We start from the raw sequence: 20,413 nt of genomic DNA, 5'->3' as shown, positions 1-20,413 counted from the left end.
AAACAAAGGAGGGGTCATTATGAGTTCAAACTGACTCTACAGCAGGGAGTTTGGTTTTTGGTTTGAGTTAAGGCATTTGGCTCCTAACCAGAAGGCTGGTGGTTTAAACCCACCAGGTGCTCCTCAGGAGGAAGATGAGGCAATCTACTTCCATAAATATTGATGGCCTTGGAAGCCCAATCAAGGTTCACTATGAGTCAGAATTGACTTGATGGTAGTGGTTTTATAGTTTCCAGTGGAGTCCCTATTGTTGTTGTTGTTGTTATGTGCCATCGAGTCGGACCTGACTCATAGCGACCCTACTTGGGTTTCTGAGGCAGTATCACTAGGTGGTGCAAATGGTTAAGCATTTGTTTATTAACCAAAAGGATGTGCCCAGAGCCTCAGAAGAAAGGCCTGGTGATCTACTTTTGAAAGATCAACCACTGAAAACTCTATAGAGCACAGTTCTACTCTGATACACATGGGATCATCATGAGTTGGAATTAACAACTGGTGTATATATAGTCTCTGACACAACATGACAACATCTGGATCATGTCATTGGGATCAATTACTTCAATCACAGTTCTGTGGGTACAGGAAGACTATGAGTCACTGAGCATAAATAATTTAACCAAGTTCCCTTGGGGTAGGAAGAGATCATAGGAGGGAAAGAGGCCCCCTAGAGATACTGGAATTAGATAGTATTTCTCCATAATAAAACTGCTTTTCCATAAAGATAAAAAGATACAAGACCTATTTTGCCAACACAGAATGACTACACTCTATAAGGAAAGCACTGTGGCTATTTTGGGAGCTCTGGTAGCGTAGTACCTAAGGCATCTGACTGCTAACCAGAAGGCTGGCGGTTCAAACCCATCAGCCACTCCTTGGAAAGAAGGTTGGGCAATCTACTTCCGTAGAGATGCTGCTTTGGAAACCCAAGGAGGGGTTGCTATGAGTTGGATTCGACTCGATGGCAGTGTGTTTGGTTTGGTTTGGTGGCTATTTAAATTTTTTTATTTTATTTTAATATAATAGCTTTATTCAGTTATAATTCACACACCATACAATTCACTCATTTAAAGTGTATAATTCAACAGTTCAACAGAATTGTGCAATCATCAACACAATCATCAATTAAAAAACATTTTCATCACTCCAAAAAGAAACTCCATACTCATAGGCAGTCATTCTCTAATTCTTCCAAACCTCAGCTCTAGGCAACCACTAACCTACTTTCTGTCTAGGGATTTCCCTATTCTGGATCTTTCATATAAATGGATGCAGAACATATATGGCCTTTTGTGCTCATTTCTCTCACTCAGCACAATGTTTTCAAGGTTCACTTATGTGGTAGCATGTGTTATGGATTGAATTGCTTCCTCCAAAATATCTGTCAACTTGGTTGGTCGTGATTCCCAGTACTTTTCCTCTAGTTTGTGATCTGACGTAATTATTCTATGTGTTGTGAATCTCTATGATGTTAATGAAGAAGGATTAGTGACAGTTATGTTAATGAGACAGGACACATTCTGCAAGATTAGGTTGTATCTGGAGACAATCTCTTTCGAGATAAAAAAGAGATTAAAGTGAGATCAGAGGGACCTGATTATCACCAAGAAAGAAGAGCAGGGAGTGAGTACATCCTTTGGACTCAGGGTCCCTGTACTGAGAACCTCCTAGACCCAGGATGAAAGAGATGCTAAGACATACAGAGATCTCCAAGGAACCAGGAAACAGAAGTTAAAGAGACAAGGACCTTCCTGCAGAGCCAACAGAGAAAGTGAGCCTTCCTGTATAGCTGGCACCCTGAATTTGGACTTCTAGAGTTTGGGTTGCTCTCGTGGTATAGTAGATAAGGCACTTGACTGCTAACCAGAAGGTCAGGGGTTCAAACCCACCAGTTGCTCCCTGGAAGGAAGACTGGGCAATCTACTTCTGTAAAGATTTACAGCCTCAGAAACCCAATGGGGATCACTATGAGTTGGAAATGACTCGACGACGGCTGTGAGTTTGTTTTTTATTTTTGTTTAGCCTCTTAAACTTTAAAACTCTCACTGCTGTTGAACTGGATCTGACTCATAGCAACCCCTCCTTTGGTTTCTGAGATGATATCACTACAGAAGTAGATTGACCTAACCTTCCTTCCGAGGAATGGCTGGTGGGTTTGAACCGCCAGGCTTCTGGTTAGCAGTCAAATGCCTTAAGCACTACACTACCTGAGCTCCCAGAACCAAACTCACTGCTGATGAGTCAGATCCAACTCATAGCGACCCCTCCTTGGGTTTCCGAGGCAGTATCACTACGGAAGTAGATTGCCCAACCTTCCTTCCGAGGAGTGGCTGATGGGTTTAAAGCACCAGCCTTCTGGTTAGCAGTCAAATGCCTTAGGCACTACACCACCAGAGCTCCTCTTAAACTTTGAGGGAATAAATTTCTGCTGGTTAAAACCATCCACTTGTAGTATTCTGTTATAGCAGCACTAGGTAACGAAGATAACATGTACCAATATTTCACTCCTTTTTGTGGCTGAATAATATTCTTTTGTATGGCTATACCACACCTTGTTTATCCATTCATCTGTTGATGGATATCTTTGTAGCTGCTTCCACTATTTTGCTTTTATGAATAACGCTGCTGTGAACATTCATGTACAAGTTTTTGTGAGGGCATGTTTTCATTTTTCTTAGGAACATAACTAGGAGTAAAATTTCTAGGTGTGGCTGTTTTTTATAGTAAAGAAATATTGGTACATATGTCTTAAACTGAGCAGTGGAAGTGCAGGAATTCTTTATATGGTAATTCTTTATATCTTATACATATTTTGTAAAAAATTCTTTTGTATCTATATTTATTGAGTATATATTGGTACACTCGAGTCCACTGTTGCAGCCACTGTGTATTTTGAGTGCTTTCCAACCTAGAGGGCTCATCATCCAGCACTCTCTAGGGCAATCTTCTGTTGTGATCCATAGGATTTTCACCGGCTAATTTTTAAAAGTACATTGCCAGGCCTTTCTTCCTAGTCTACCTTAGTCTAGTAGCTCCACTGAAACCTGTCTCCCATGGGTGATACTGCTAGTATTTGATATACAGGTGGCATAGCTTCCAGCATGAGAGCCATATGCAAGCCACCACAGTAGATAAACTGACAAGTATGATAAACTGACAGATGGGTGGTAGATCTATAATTTATGCTGTAGACTACAAGGTCCTTTCCAGCTAGTTTCCAGTCACAGCCCTTTAGTTCAAACTAATCTGCTTCCCACAGCTCTCTGAATGGCTGCTACTCTTATGGAAGTCTGTCCCCACCTCAACTGTATTTCATCTTAATTCAATCTCTGGTTTCTCTTTGGCCTGATTTAGATCCTCATATCATTTCTGTTCTTTATTTGCACTTCATTTCCTGATTCCTCCTCTTCTGTATCTGTTTACCCACCAACTCTACATATGCTCCTGGGTAAAGCCTGTTCTATGATCAGTGTAAAAGTTTTGGGACCATATAGTGCTGTTCCATCACAAACTGACATTTACAAAGCTGTCTCACTAAGGCAGGGATATATACAATAGTGACATACATTCAAGCTGGGAGAGATTATTCATTACAAGAGCTTTGAGGCAGGCTTTCTAAAACACACAGATTATCTCAATAATTGATTCCACTTTGCTTTACCTGCAAAGACAGGTTTTTTCTCAAAGTTTATAACCAGTACCAGTTGCCACTGAGTCAGTGCTGACTCATGTTGATCTCAAGTGTGTCAGAGTAGAACTGTTCAATGGGATTTTCAATGGCTGATTTTATTCAGAAGTAGATACCAGGTCTTTTTGTCACAGCACCTCTGGGTAGACTTGAACTTTAACCTTTCAGTAAGCAGGCAAGCACTTAAATTTTGGCACCACCCAGGGACTCCTTAAAGTTTATAGTATACTAGTTAAGAGCCTTTGAAAGGGATCATTCATTAACTATGTTAAGTTTTAGGGACAAATGTCAAATACACGATCAATTGAAAAGGGGTCAGTAAAAGAAGGTACATACCTATGTTTGTAGTCCTTTAGGACCCTGTTAGTGTAAAAAGTGGCGGCATCATTCATCTCCTTGACATAAGGACCAGGTTTAGGAGACTGAGGGAACAGCACCGTCACCCAAGCATAGGAGGAAAAAACAAAACAAAACAGGATAAGAAAGAAAATGCCTCAAGGAAGAAGAAAAGCAATGGAGGTGCTGACTTGAAAGCTGGAGGCAAATTGTGAAACGTATTCAAAGGTTGGTGAAACACTTTCCACACCACAGAACATAAAACATTAATTACAGAGGGTAAGAAGGAGCTGATGCACTGTGCCTGAAAGAAATCTTCCGTAGTACATCAGACTGAGGAGGAGGAGCGTAGAGGTGAATGCAGGAACCACAGCTATGAGTTTCTCCTAAACAGTGCAAAAATGCGACCCGCTGTAGGTATCATTATGTCTGGACTCACCACAGCTATCCATCCCAGGGCAGGGATGCTTTCGCTGACAGCTGAGAGGTGATTAAACATGTTACTCCCCCGGTTTCGCTCTCTGAAAGTTTGGATTTCCTGAATTTTCTCCGATATTGGTTTCAGCAGTGCAGCCACGTCATTCTGTAAGCAGACAGACATTTAGCATCATTACTTAGGACAGAACAGAGAAACCAGCACCTCTGTCTGCACTGGGCTAAGCTGGCATATTCAAGACTTTCTGTTGGTCCAGTGGTCTGTAATAAACATACCATGATCTTTTAGAACAGAATGCATCTCTTGTTTTGATTATGGTAATACTGTATTTTCATTCCCTGCAGATTTTCATATTCTACATATTTTTTCCTTTTAAATTGTATCTATGTTATTGGTGTTGTTGAGAAGATACACGGCAAAACATATACCAATCCAACAGTTTCTACACATACGACTTAGTGTCATTGATTACATTCTCAGAGTTGTGCAACCATTCTCACTCTCCTTGCATAAGTTGTTCCTTCCTCACGACACAAACTCACTGTCTCCTAAGGTTCCTATCTAATCTTTCAAGTTGCTGTTGTAAATTTGATCCCATATAGATCTTAAAAGAGTATAATACTCAAAGCAGATTTTTTTTTTTTTACTAGTTAAGCTAAACTATTATTTGGTTTTAAGATGATTCCAAGGATATTTTTGGTTTAAGATTTAAAGATTATCTCAGAAGGATAGTTTTTGGGGTTCACCCAGCCTCCATGGCACCAAAAAATGTAGACTCTATGAGAATTTGAAGGAGCTCTGGTAGCATAGTGGCTAAGACACTTGACTGCTAACCAGAAGGCTGGTGGTTCAAACCCACCAGCCACTCCTCGGAAGGAAGATGGGGCAATCTACTTCCGTAGTGATACTGCCTCGGAAACCCAAGGAGGGGTCGCTATGAGTCAGGTCTGACTCGATGGCACACAACAACAACAACAACAATGAAAATTTGAAATTCTGTTCTGTATTTCCCCCCTTTTGACAGGATACTTGCATGGAATCTTTGATGGAAATGCTCAGTAATGGTAGCCAGGCAATACCCAGTTCTTTTGATCTCATGATAAAGGAGGCAAATGTCCATGGAAGCAATTAGCCACACATTCCATATCCTCCTCCTATTCCTGACTCTTCCTCTGTTGCTCCAGGAGAACAGAGACCAATTGTGGTGCCCTGGATGGCTGCTTGCAAGTTTTTAACACTTCAGCCATTATACAACAAACTAAGAAGTAGAACAGAAGCACTAAAAAAAGATATTAGGCCAATTAACTGGATTGTTGCATGAAACGATGACCCTAAACCTCCAAACCAAGGAACCAAATTCCACAAAGTGTTTGGCTGTCATAAACAGCCTCAGCAGCTACTCTTTTTTTCTCTTGTCATTTTTGTAAATATATCTATCACATGACTTTTGCCAATTTAACATTTTACAGGTGTACAACTTATTGGTAGTGATCACAATAATTGGCTGTGCAACCCTACCCCTAATCAATACAATTTTTCTATTATCGTTAATCGCCTTTTCCCCCATCATTCCTGCCCCTGGTAACCACTAATATACTCTGATCTCTATACATTTGCCTCTTCTTGTCTTTTTATATAAGTGAGGTCATATTTGTCCTTTTGTGATTGACTTGTTTTGCTCAGCATAATGTCTGCAAGCTCCATCCATATGGTAGCATATGTATCAAGACTTCACTTCCCCTACTGGCTGAGTAGTATTCCATTGTATGTGTATACCACATTTTGCTTGTCCATTTCCTGTTGATGTTGTTTCTACCTTTTTGGCTATTGTGAATAATGCCACAATGAACCCTGGTATGAAAGTCAATTTTTGAATCTCTGCTTTGAAGACTTTTGGGTATAGTGGATATTTCACATATTTTTAACATTATTAGTGGTATCTACTGGGACATGGAAAAACCCAGCAGCATTTTTGTTGTTATTGGTAGTTGCAGTAGAGGTGACTCTGACTTATGGTAGTCCCATGTGTGTTAGAATAGAACTGTGCTCCTTAGTTTTTTTTGTTCCCACTGAACCAATGGTTTTATTCAACGGTATGAGCAAGAGACTTAGGAGTTTTTCAAAAGAGTCTGTCCTGTGGAATCTGGGCAAGCCCATCCCCACACCTGTCCAAACAAAGGGGCCCAGCCCACCGTCACTCAAGTCTTTGCCTGCAGGAACCCTAGGACGCGAGAGGGCTGCAGCTCTCAGATCCCACCCCATCCCATCAGGAATTAGCCACCTCACACTCTGACTCATCAGTCATGCCACCTTCTCCTTTGCACCACACTAGAAGCTTGCTCCATAGGGTTTTCAAGGCTGTGATCTTTTGGATGCAGATCCTCAGGCCTGTCTTCTGAGCCACCTCTTGGTGGGTTATACTGCCAATTTTTTGGCTAGTAGTTGAGCACTTCACTGTTTGTGTCACCCAGGGACAACATAGCCCCTATTTTGGAGAATTTTGCATGGAACACACTGAATTGAGTGTTCATCAATTTTATTTTCAAACGTATTGCATAAATCACACATTGGAACAACATGGGTGTAAAATTGGGAACAAGTGAGAGGGTTGTACAATAATGTATTCCTATTCTTATGGAAAATGATGTGTGTATGTGTGGTGGTGGAGGGTCTTGGCTTTTACCATAGTTACCATAATCCATAGGAACAAGTAGAAATCTTTCAGTCAGGGTCTTTTTAGGGATATTTGATGGCTTTTAGATTTATAGTGACCTCTGTCTGTTTAGGTTTCCAGGTAGCACAAATGGTTTGCACTTGACCACTAACCCAAAGGTTTGTGGTTCTAACTGCAGAAGAAAGCCCTGTTTACCTGCTTCCATAAAGATTAAAGCCAAGAAACTCCATGAAGCACAGTTCTGCTCTGTAATACATTGGGCTCGCATGAGTCAGAACTGACTCAATGACAACTTTTTTTTTTTCTTTTTTTCCATTCTTGTTTGGCTTTCTCTACATCATTTCCAGTCATCTCAACCTGATTACTGTTCACTGTCACTTTTGATTCATTCCACAACTGAAAATCCTGACTCATGGTGAGCCTATGCACAATGGAACGAATCACTGCCTGATCCTGTGTCTTCCCCATGATCGGTTATGAATCAGACCATCGTGATCCATAAGGTTTACGTTGGCTGATTTTCTGAAGTAGATCACCAGGTCTTTCTTCCTAGTCTGTTTTATCTGGAAGCTCCACTGAAACATATTTAGCATCACAGCAACATGTAAGCCTCCACTGACTGACAAGTGGTCGGTGTACATGAGGTACAATGCTTGGGAATTGAACCTGGGTCTCCTACATGGAAGGCAAAAATTCTACCACTAAGCCACCAAAGTCTCAACAGCTAACTTATCTAGTCATACTTTCAAAATTATGTGGGTTAGGTTCTGAGATAGGTACTCTATAATACCATATATGCTTATAAAATGCCCCTACCTACCCCCTTTGCATTCTCTGCTCCCTTTGGGTTTTGAAGAGCAAATACAAGGTTGCCTGAATTTTTTTATATGTCCCAAAGAAACAGCAATGGTCCTTACTGCAGCTTTGTGAAAGCAGCTGAGGAGATTGATGCAGTATTTTACTAAATCTTATTTGTAGGAAACAAAATGGAAAAGTTCTTGAAAGCTCTTTAATTTTTTTAACCAAGACTTTAGAACAATGGTTCCCAACCTTGGCTACATATTGGAATCATCTGGGTGGGGTCTTTGAGAAACCCTAATACTTGGGTGTCATCCCCACAGATTCTGATTTAACTGGTCTGATTTACCCTATGAGCCCTAGTGCCACAGTGGTTAAGCACTTGGCTGCTAACTGAAAGGCTGGAGGTTGGAACCTACCAGCTGTTCTGCAGAAGAAAGATGTGGCAGTCTGCTTCTGTGAAGGTTTATAACCTTGGCTATCCTATGGGGCAGTTCTACTCTGTCCTACAGGGTCATAATGAGCCGGAATTGACTTGCTGGCAGTGGGTTTAGGGTGGGAGGGGGGTGCCCTGGAGAAGATTTGGAAAGCTCCTCAAAACCAAAAACCAAACTCACTGCTGAGTAGATTCCAACTCATAGTGACCCACATTGTGTTTCCAAGGCTGTAATCTTTATGAAAGTGGATCACCCATCTTCCTTCTGTAGAGCAGCTGGTGGGTTTGAACTGCTGACCTTCTGGTTAGCAGCCAAATGCTTTATCCACTATGCCACTAAAGCTCCTCAGATGATTTAAATTATTGCTTTGGTGGGTGGTGACTTCACACCCTATAGGCCAGTCTTTTCTGCCAGGTTCAGCAAACCATTAAGGAAGAAACTATTTTCAGCTGCAATAGTTACCAGACTTCATCCCTTCCCTTCTCAACCTGATTACCTTCCTTAAAAGAAATCAGGTGTTACTGAGAGGTGAAAACAGTTAAGTGCTTGGCTTTAGAACAGTGGTTCCCAACCTTGGCTGCATATTGGAATCACCTGGGTGAAAAATTAGTAGTTTGGAAATACCCAGAGGCTTCTTGTCTGATTCTGTGAAGATTCCCACTGCCATGGAGTCGATTCCAACTCATAGCCATCTCCATTGGGTTTCCAAGGTGATAAATCCTTACAGAAGTAGATTGCCCCTAAGAAACCATATGGTGCAGTTCTACTCTGTAACACATGGGGTTGCTATGAGTCAGAACTGACTCAATAACAATGGATCTTGTTTTTTAAAAAATGTCTGATGAGTCCTTGAAACTACTGCCTTGAGATGATCTCTAAACCATAAACAAAATATATCCCCTGAATTCTTTTTAAAACCAAACAATAGTTCAGTTTAACTAGCAGAAAGTGTCTTCCATGAGTATTATGCTCTTTTTAGAACTATCTATAAAAAACTGTAAGAGTTAATTATTTTTAGTTATAAATTACGAAACACTATCTCAAATGCATGAGCAACAGAAGACAAATTAGGTAACTGAAACCTACTAAAAATTAAACACTATGCTCATCAAAAAACTTTATCAAAAGAATAAAAAGAGAACTTACAGACTGGGGAGAAAAATCTTTGGGAATGATATCTCTGATAAGGCTTTGATATGTAAAATGTACAGACCACTTCGACAACTCAACAACAAAAAGACAAACAATCCAATTGAAAAATGAGCAAAGGACACTCAGCTGTGGTGAGTAGCATCTGGGGTCTTAAAAGCTTGAGAGTGCCATCTAAGATGCAACTATTGGTCTTTCTCCATCTGGAGGAAAGAAGAGTGAAGAAAATCAGACTCAAGGAAACAATTAGTCCAAATGCAGCCTCTGCTACCCTCCGACCAAAGAACTAGATGTGGCCTGGCTAATAGTACTGACCATTCTGATTAGGACCACAGAAGGGCATGAACACAATGGGAGAAAGTGTAAAACAAAATTCACAATCATAAAAAAGACAAGACTTACTAGTCTAATAGAGATTGTTGGAATCCCCAAGACTGTGGACCTTAGACATTCATTAAACCTGGAACTGAATTCACCACCAGGGATCACCTTGCAGCCAAACAATACAGGATTACAGAGCGAACAATAACACTCATGAGGAACACATTCCTTGGAATATTCAACCACACGAGACCAAAAGGACAGCTTATGCCCAAAAACTAAGCTCAGAAGGCAGGAAGGGGCAGGAAAGAAGGATGAATCACAACAGGGAACTCAAGGAGGAAGTGAGAAGAGTGTCGTTACATTGAGGAAATTGGAACTAATGTTATGAAACAAAATGTGTATAAATTGTTGAATGGAAAATGAATGAATGTAAACTTTCATTAGAACCACAATTAAAAAACAAGAAAAGAAAAAATGAGCAAAGGACATAACAGACACTTCACCAAAGAGGACATTCAAGTGACCAACAAACACATGAAAAGATGCTTGCAGTCATTAACCATTAGAGGGATGCAAATCAAAACTATAATGAGATTCCATCTCACCCCTGCAAAAATAGCACTGATCAAAAAAACACAACACAACAAACACTAGTGAGGATGTGGAGAGATTGGAAGCTTTATCCACTGCTAGTGGAATTGTAAAATGGTATGACCACCATGGAAAACTATATGGTGATTATTTAAAAAGCTGAAACTAGAAATAACTTATGTTTCAGCAATCCCACTCCCAGGTATATACCATAGAGACCTAATAGCAGTGCCATGAACAGACAAATGCATACCTACGTTCACTGCAATATTATTCACAATAGCAAAAGGTTGGAAAGAACCTAAATGTCCACCAATGGATGAATGTATGAACAAAATGTAGTGTATACATACAATGGAATACTATGTGCCTATAAAGAATAATGGTGAATCTGTGAAACATAACATGGGGTGAAAGTGGAGCACATTAGGCTGAGTGAAATAAGTTAAGCAAATAGGGCAAATATTATATGATTCCACTTCTATAAAAAATCAAAAATAGATAAACACATAGATATCATCCTTTGGTGGTTTCCAGGCATAGGAAAAGGAGAGGGCATCAGTTTCAAGACAGTAGATACTTGTTAGTTTTGGTGATGGGAAAGGCAACATTAAATGTCAGTGAAGTGAGCACAACTTAACCAAAGGAAAGGATGACACTAAGAAATACACAAGAATAAGGGACATTATTGGTAAATGCTGTAACATATGTAATTTAGCAACAATAAGAGTAACAACTGAAAAAATGTATGCATATATGTGTAAAGGAAGGTATATGTGAGTATATATAGATGTATTTGTAGGCATATACATATACATATTTGTGAGTATTGCACACATATTCATATGTATAATAAAGTGCATAGAGGGCCCAGACATAATCAAACACCTTCCAGGATTGGCTTACTGGATTTGAAAGCTTAGGATCACAGTATTGTGGGACATCTCTGTCAACTGGCACAACATAGTCTATAAAGTTTATGTTCTACGTTTTACTTTGGTAAGTAGCATCTAGAGGCTTAAAAGCTTGTGAGTAGCCTTCTAAAATACAACTATTGGTCTCTACTCTTCTGGAAAAAAGAGAAAGAAGGGAACCAAAGACTCAAAGAAGAAACCAGTCTAGAGGGCCAACTCTCTCACCTACCCAAGGATGAGAAGAACTAGATGGTGCCCAACTACCATTACTGACCACTCTGACTAAGGCCAAAATAGATGGTCTCAGATACAATGGCAGAAAATTGTAGTACAAAACTCAAAATCTTATAAAAAGGCCAAGCTTACTGGACTGTCAGTGACTTGGGGAATCCCCAAGACTATTGTCCTGAGATACCTTTAAACTTTGAACTGAAATCATTCCTGGAGGTCACCTTTTAACTAAAGAACAGATTGGTTCATAAACAAACAATATCACCCATGAGTACTGTGATCCTTTTCTATAGGAACAATAAGAGCAAGAATAAGAACAACAACAACAACAAAAGCTCCAAAAAACAACAAAACAATAATCTATTTAAGACCAAATGGTCAACATTTACCCTAGAGCAAAGATGAGAAGTTTGGGGGTGGGGAGCAGGGAAGCAAGAATAATGGAAATGGAACACCAGAATGGAAATAACGAGAATGTTGACACATGTGGAAAATGTAACCAATGCCACTGAACACTATGTGTAGAAATTCTTAAATGGGAATCTAATTTGCTGTGTAAACTTTCACCAAAAGTTCAATAAAATACTTTTTTTTAAAAAGAACTATCTACATGAGATCAATGTGACAACAGAATTCAAAAGATTAGATAGGAACCTTAGGAGGTAGTGCATTTTTGTTGAATGGTTACACAACTCAAAAAATGTGATCAATGACACTGAATTGTATGTGTAGAAATGATTGAATTGGTGAATGTTTTGCTGTAGATATTCCCAACAACAACAAAATAAAATAAATTAACCAGTTAAAGAAAAGAGACGTATCAGATGGAAAAGACTTTGGAATTAAAATAACCTTGGTTCAGATCTCAGCTCTGACACTTTCTACCTATGGGGCTTTAAACATATTGTTTATAGACTTTATGTTCCTACCTGTCAAATGGAGATATTAATACCTACAATTTATAGGCTAGAGGAGATACTATACTATAAACCCGTGGCATGGGGCAGGTCCACAATAAATAGAATTATTGTTACACAACTAGCTCACACCAGAGGTAAAAACGATATCCCTTGTAATATGTGACATTCATTTGCTTCAAATAAATGACAATGTATTTAAGGTAAGAGAGGCTTCAAATCAATATTCACGTAGGCTGGCAAAATTACCACACTAGTTGCCGCTGAGCAGGTTTCAACTCATGGTAACCCCACGAGTGTCAGAGTAAATCTGTGCCCCAGAGGGTTTTCAGTGGGTGATTTTTCAGAAGTAGATCATAAGGCTTTTCTGTTGAGGCACCTCAGGGTTCTCGAACCTCTAATCTTCCAGTTAGCAGATGAGTGCATTAATCATCTGAGCCACTCAGGGTTATAGAACCCTAAACTGGTGATCTCGTTCAGCTTTTTGAAAGACTCAACTGAGTAGGCTACAATCAGTATTTTAATAATAATAGAAATAGATTAGAATAAAATAAAAATACCAGAGTGCATCACACATAGTAAAGGTTTGTATTGTTTCATGAAACATTTATTTTAATTATGTACGGCATACATGTGTATGTGTGTGTACATGCACATGTGTTGCAAAATAAAATGTTGTTTCTTACTGTGGATCTCATGCAAAAAAGTTTGAGAAAACCAATCTAGTCCTAAACTCCCATTTTATATGTGGGTATACAAGCTCAGAAAGGGTAATTTACTGAGTCAAGGTCAGTTAGTAGAGGTGGAAGTAAAGCTTAGGTTTTCTGTGAGGTTCTAAGACAATTCTCTAGAAAGGGTACTGAAAAATTAATACATAGGTTCTTTTTCTGCTAACAAGACTGCTGTGTGTGCCATCAAGTTATTTTTGACACATAGTAACCCTATAGGACAAAGTAGAACTGCCCACAGGGTTTCCTAGGCTGTAATCTTTATGGGAGAAGATGGCTAGGTCTTTTCTCCTATGGAGGAGCTGGATGGGCTCGAACCACCAACATTTCAGTTAGCAGCTGAGCACTTAATCATTACACCACCAGGATTCTCTGCTAACAAGACAAGGGAAAGGTACTGCAAAGAGATTAAGAACTCACGCCCCAGAATTAGACAAGCAATTGAGTTCAAGCCCTTGTTCCACAGCTTACTAGCTCTGGGACCTCAAACAAATTACTTAATATCTAAGATTCCATTATCCCATCTGTAAAAATAGGGTTGATAAAAGTACTCATTTCACAAGGTTGTTATGGAGAGTAAAAGAGAGGACATCTCTGTGCTTGGTATACCAAACCAAAACCAAACTCACTGCTGTCGAGTTAGATCTGACCCATAGCAACCCCTTCTTAGGTTTTCGAGACAGTATCACCATGGAAGTAGATTGCCCAACCTTCCTTCTGAGGAGTGGCTGGTGGGTTTGAACACCAGCATTCTAGTTAGCAGTCAAATGGCTGCTCCACAAATGCTAGGTGTTCTGACAATATTACTAAGGAAAAGGAAGACACAGATTGGTGTATAAGAGGTACAGACAAAATAGGTAAATACTATTACATACACAATACTGCATTATCAGTAGAAAAATATTAATCTACAGTGGATATATAGGTAGACAGGCAAGATGATCAGGTGTTAGTAAGCAAAAAGGAATATACTTGGCAGATATTTCTAAATACGTGTTTGTATGTGCTATAAAGATGTCCATATAATAGACTATATAATAGAGTGAAAAGGGGAAAAAGTTATGATAGCATCTTAGCCACAACCAAATACCTTGAGGGAGTGAGTCGCTGGGCCTGCGGGCTCGGGACTACGGTCACAGGGGACATCAAGCTCAATTGGCATAACATTGTTCTATATCCTACTTTGATGAATAGAGACGGGTCTTGAAAGCCTGTGAGCAGCCATCTAAGATGCAACTATTGGCCTTTCCTTATCCAGAGCAAAGAAGAGTGAAGGAAAGCAAACATACATGGAAACAATTAGTCCAAAGGACTAGTGGACCATGGGAACCTCGCCTACAGGACCTTGAGACCAGAAGACCTAGATGGTGCCCAGCTACCACTGCCAGGTACTCAGAAGGGGATCAAAATTGCATATAGTAGGAGAAAAGTATGGAACAAAACTCAAAATCATAAAAAATATCAGGCTTACTGGTCTGATAGAGACTAGAGAAATCCTCAAAACAATGGCCCCTAATCACCCTTTAGGCCTGAAATTGAACTCACTCCCATGGCTGAACCTTTAGCCAAACAATAGACAGGCTTAGAAGGTAAACAATCACACCAGGGAGGTGCACTTGTTAGAATAATCAACCACGGAAGATCAGAAGGGCAGCATTTGTTCAGAAAGCTCAGAAGGCAGAAATGCATATAAGGAAAGGACACAGGGAAAAGGTTATTAACCACAGGGAGGAAGTGGGAAGAGAGCTGTGACATTGTGGGGATTACAATCAATGTCACGCAGCGAAATGTGTATGAACTGTTGAACAGAAAACAAATTTGCTCTGTAAACTTTCACCCAAATCACAATAGAGAGTTTTTTTTTTTTTTTTAAAGTTAAGTATTTTGGAATTGGCTCTTGTCCTGGGGTAGCTCAAACAGTTAAGCACTCAACTACAAACAAAAGGTTGGCGGTTTGAACCCACCCAGAGGCAATTTGGAAGAAAGGTTTGGCAATCTACTTCTGAAAAGTCACAGCTATGAAAACTCCATGAAGCACAGTTCTATTCTCACAAACATGGGGTTGTCAAGGCAACTGGTTTGTTTTTTGGTATCCTTGGGTCCCAGCAGATCTCCATGGTATCCTCCAATTAAAAAGCCCATGATTAACAAAATTCACTGACCAGCTCTTTCCTACCACACAAAACAAGACAAAAAGAGGGATTTCCTAATTGAGATCTGCAGATAGAGAGGCACCCTTTTGTTTGAAGGGAAAAAAAGCAAAGTGTTCTTCAAGCTCCTCAGTAGATGTCTGAATTCTTCCATGCTGAGGGAGGGGAAAACAGAAAAGATTGCTGAAGAAACTAGCTAGGTCTTGTGCAAAATTCATGAACACTGTGCAGTCTCTCTCCTTCCCTTCTGGTCATTACAAAGGAAAGGTCTTACCAATTTAGCATGGAGATCCTGCATTAGGGTCTAATCACAATACAGGAAAACCAAACACTCCTCACCCCCAAAAGTCAGGTTTAAATAATCTCCTTGGAATCTCATTCTTTGGAAAGCAAACATTTCCCTCTTCAAGGATTTATTTTAAATCCAAATTCAGCACAAGATCAAAGATATGTCACAGGTTTCTCTCAAAGACAAAATTAAAAATAATTATAGAAAAACTATTAATTTTCTCCAAGCATTTGGTAAGTCATCCTATTTCTGATTCAGTGACATTTTTGAGAAAGGCCAGAATATCTGAAATGTTGGTGATACCTGGCCTATTGCCCCAAGGGGAAAAAGAACCAGAAACTGTGTATTTATAAGGTTGGATAGATTTATGAAGGCCATCTTTGTTTATCTTTAACTTCCCAAGAACACACTCTAAAGTCTGAGGAGCAGACTCTTCTGGAAGATATTTTATATTGGTTATCTGATGAAAGCATCATAAAGATTGAGGAAGTTTCCTTTTGCCTTAGTTTGGCAATTGTATGAAAAATTGTCTTCATTAAAAAAAAAAAAAGGCAATGCTGAGAGAACTAAGTACAAAAGCTATTTGTACAACTCTAATAAACAGTACAGCTTTTATTCTGTGCCAACAGATTTCTTTTGCACTTTAGATGTGTGTTCTCCAGCTCATCCTGAACTTTCACAGCTGGAATCAAAAATAGAGAAAGAATATTAGAGCTATGGTGTTACTTCCCTCAAGGCTTAGTGAGTGGGAGACAAACAAAAAGCTAATGGGGGAGGATATTAGTTGGAGGGACTTCCACCTGTTTAAGTATTAAGCATCTATTGTTGTTGTTAATAGCATGGAGTGGGCTCTTACTTGTGGTGACCCCATGGACAACAGAAGGACAAGTTACTTGGTCCTGTGTCATCTTTACAATTGTTGGTATGTTTCAGTCCATTGTTGCAGCCACTGTGCATTCTGAGTGCCTTCTAATCTGGGAAGGAGTTCTGGTGGCACAGTGGTTAAGTGCTAGGCTGCTAACCGAGCAGTTGGGTTGAACCAACTGGCTGCTCCATAGGAGAAAGATGAGGCAGTGTGCTTCTGTGAAGATTACAGCTTTGGAAACTCTATGGGGCAGTTTTACTCTGTCCTATAGGGTAGTTAGGAGCTCTGGTGGCATAGTGCCTAAGGCATTTGACTGCTAACCAGAGGGCTGGCAATTCAAACCCACCAGCCACTCCTCGGAAGGAGGACTGAGCAATCTACTTCCGCAGAGCTATTGCCTTGGAAACCTAAGGAGGGCTCACTATGAGTTGCAATCAACTTGATGGCAGTGAGTTTGATTTTGTTTTTTTTTTTAAATTTTATAGAGTTTTTATGAGTTGGGATTGACTTGACAGCAGTGGGGTTCAACCTAGGGGGCTTATCTTCCAGCACCATAAAAACCAAACCAAACTCATTACCGTCAAGTCAAATCCGACTCATAGCAACCCCTCTTTGGGTTTTGGAGGCTGTATCTCTAAGGAAGTAGATTGCCCAGTCTTCCCTCTGACGAGTGGCTGGTAGGATTGAACTGCCAGCCTTCTGGTTAGCAGTCAAATGCCTTGGGCACTACGCCACCAGAGCTCCCAACATATTGGGCAATATTCTGTTGTGAGCCATAAAGTTTTTACTGACTAATTTTTGAATGTAGAGCCCCAGGCCTTTCAGATCTACTGAAATCTGCCCACTATAGGTGACCCTGCTGATATCTGAAATACCTGTGGCATAGCTTCTAGCATCATAGTAACATGCAAGCCACCACAGTATAACAAACTGACAGATGGGTAGTGGTAAGCATATATTGGTCATACTTAGTAAATATAGGTTGAATTTCACTGAGAGGCACCCTTTTGTTTGAAGGGAAAAAAAGCAAAGTGTTCTTCAAGCTCCTCAGTAGATGTCTGAATTCTTTCATGCCCCCTAGGTTCATCTTTATCACTGATGCTGATAAAGGAGTTTTCCACTGATGAAAGGGCATAATTTAAGAGGCATCCCAGTGTTCTCCAATGCTTTTAGTTCCTTAGACACACCTAGCACCTAGTATGCTTTCGAATGACTTTAAATCGATGTCACATAGCTGTTACTTAGATAATCCTTTTATCTTTTCATTGAATCCACCAAAATCAACTGCCATCAAATTGATTCCAACTCATAGTGACCCTACAAGGACAGAGGAGAACTGTTCCATACTGTTTCTAAGGCTATAATCCTTATGGAAGCAGACTGCCTCATCTTTCTCCTGCAGAATAGTTGGTGGGTTTGAACCACCAACATTTTGGTTGGCAGCTGAATGTTTTAACCCCTATGCCATCAGAGCGCCTCTCTTTTTTCATTTAGGTTTCCTTTATTCTGAAAGACATTTCCCTGAAAGAAAATAATTTTTCTAGATTCATGTGAAGATAAGATGAAGATATTCTCTGCCTTCCCAAGGTTTCTATGACTTCCACAGAAGGTAGAAATGGCCAAATTGGAAGAGATGCATGACCACAGCACGAGTTCCAGCAAATGTTTCCAAGGGTTGTCTTAGCTTGATGGAGATGTCCTTTGGAGAGTATTTCAGGACTTCATGTCTTTATGACCCAGTGTCTGCTTTAATGTTGAAGAACTGAGATTATTATCAGCTTCCATTTTTGCTCCAGAAGTAACTGAATTGTTTTGCAGAAAGTAAAGTTAAGGAGCTTTATCAGCAAGCTTTGTAGAAACTTTACCCAAAAAGGAAAACTGAATTCTCACTCACATTGGGAGTTTGACCTCAAAACGTGTTGTCATTGAGTAAAACCAAATAGGTCTGTTATTTGTGGAATCCAAGGTTCCCATGGGTCTTTACAGCAGGTAGAAAATGGATCAATTCATCATTACCTCACTTTAAATAACTTCCTTTTCTGATTATAAAATTAGGATATGCTTTGTGTGAAACACTGGAAAGCACAGACGAGCAAACAGGCAAACAAGAACCATTCTTAACTCCCCCACATGGAGAAAAGCACTGCTAAACATTGGTGCTTATTTATATTTTCCATAGATATAATTATTAGTAGAAGGCTGGCGGTTCAAACCCACCAGCCACTCCTCGGAAGGAAGGTTGGGCAATCCTACTTCCGTAGTGATACTGCCTCGGAAACCCAAGGAGGGGTCGCTATGAGTCAGGGCCGACTCGACGGCAAACAACAACAACAACAACATAATTATTAGTAGAGAGATCTTCAGCAATAACAATAATTACTTTTTAAATAATGGTTATTAAAACCATAAAGAATGATTCTAAGAGTTGAATTTGAGCAGTTCAATTAAAGGGAAAAAAAGTCCACACAAAAAAACCTCATTAATATGTTCTTGGCAAATATTGTGAGAAAGCTATGATTTTAGAAAGGCTGTTTTAAAGATAAATAGTACAAACGCATTACTATTACAATGCACATAAATTTAATACAGTAAAATAATAACTGTACTTCTTAATGTTCAGATCCCACCTACATTAAAAATTCTAAGTAAGATCATATCAACTAGTACTTCATAACAAACCATACTTCCAAATACAATCATGATTACTTTGGCTTATGTGTTTTTGTGCAAAGTTTTATCAGTTGATTCCAGAATCAACATGACTGGGAGCACGGGTGTACATATATGTAAGTGTATTGTGTAGTACAAAAACTGTAAATGATATACATCAAAATGTTAATATATAGTATAGAATTTTATTTCTTTTGGATTATCCATATATTCTAAATTTTCTAATATGTGCATACATTTCTTCTGTAATTAAAGACAAAAGTCTTGAAACAAAAAAATATTAACCTATCTTGCACCTTCAACAGTAGAAGTAATTTCTCTCAGGTGCTATTAAATTTACATACACCCCAAAATATTAAGCTTCCTTATTCCCAATAGGGAAGTAACTTCAGGAAAACATATTCACAAATAGCTAGGATAAATTATTTGGATGAATAAGAAAATAAAATTTTCTCAGGTAAAAGTTATCCAAATCAGAGATGGTATTTGCTTTTAAAATTATATTATGTCGTTACATTCTAATTGAAGCAATTTTTGTAACTATTTTAAATTGGAACAAATATTTTTGATCAGAAGTGTTGAGTTAACTTTTGCTTTGATGCAATTATAATTATTTCCCTAGGCTAGTTCCTTTTCACATTCCTATTATGTAAAAATTTTCTACTGTCCAGGTACATTTTGGAGATTTCAGAATATTTTCAAAAGCATTTGTATATTTAAGACAACTGAAAAATTTAAAAAATGTTTGCAAAATTGTCATAGAAGTCAATCTAAATAAATAACACCTACTGACCACCATAAAGGTATATAGTAATGTGGCACTTGCCATTATATTGTATTATGACAAATTCCTCAACAAATATTTTTATATGTTCATAAGGCTTTGTGTTCTAACATATATACCTTATTTTAGGGTTATTAAGTTTGCTTGAAAATATACTCAAGAATTCCAAAGGCTTTTGCCTACTAAAAACAAAAACAAAGCCCCTGTGGCTTCCAGCCAAAAAAAGATAGGCATATGAGGTGAACATTTACACTAGGTAGATACACTCCTTGGAAAGAACAATCATGGGAGAATAGAAGGGCTGTGTATGCACAGGTAGACAGCTCAGGGGGCAGGAGTGCATGGAGGGATGGACACAGGGAAGAGGTAACCATGGAGGGGAGCTGTTGCATTGTGGTAAATTGTAGTCAATGTCATGAGACAAAGTGTATGTGA

General features: G+C 39.2%; 1 protein-coding gene across 1 annotated transcript in view; it reads right to left on the bottom strand.

Moving 5' to 3' along the window:
* CAP2 (cyclase associated actin cytoskeleton regulatory protein 2) overlaps window positions 1-20,413 on the bottom strand; it is a 230,110-nt gene that overhangs the window by 50,436 nt on the left and 159,261 nt on the right. The window contains exons 4-5 of the mRNA XM_007951960.2: window positions 4,461-4,604; window positions 4,022-4,107 (exon numbers count right to left, since the gene is read on the bottom strand). Coding sequence (XP_007950151.1) covers window positions 4,022-4,107; window positions 4,461-4,604 — 230 coding nt within the window. The remainder of the gene's footprint in view (window positions 1-4,021; window positions 4,108-4,460; window positions 4,605-20,413) is intronic.

Source organism: Orycteropus afer, unplaced genomic scaffold (genome assembly GCF_000298275.1).
Source record: "Orycteropus afer afer isolate SDZICR_OR568_19922 unplaced genomic scaffold, OryAfe1.0 scaffold00012, whole genome shotgun sequence".
In the NCBI taxonomy this organism is placed as follows: Eukaryota; Metazoa; Chordata; class Mammalia; order Tubulidentata; family Orycteropodidae; genus Orycteropus; species Orycteropus afer.
This window is presented reverse-complemented; position numbering and strand designations above follow the sequence as displayed.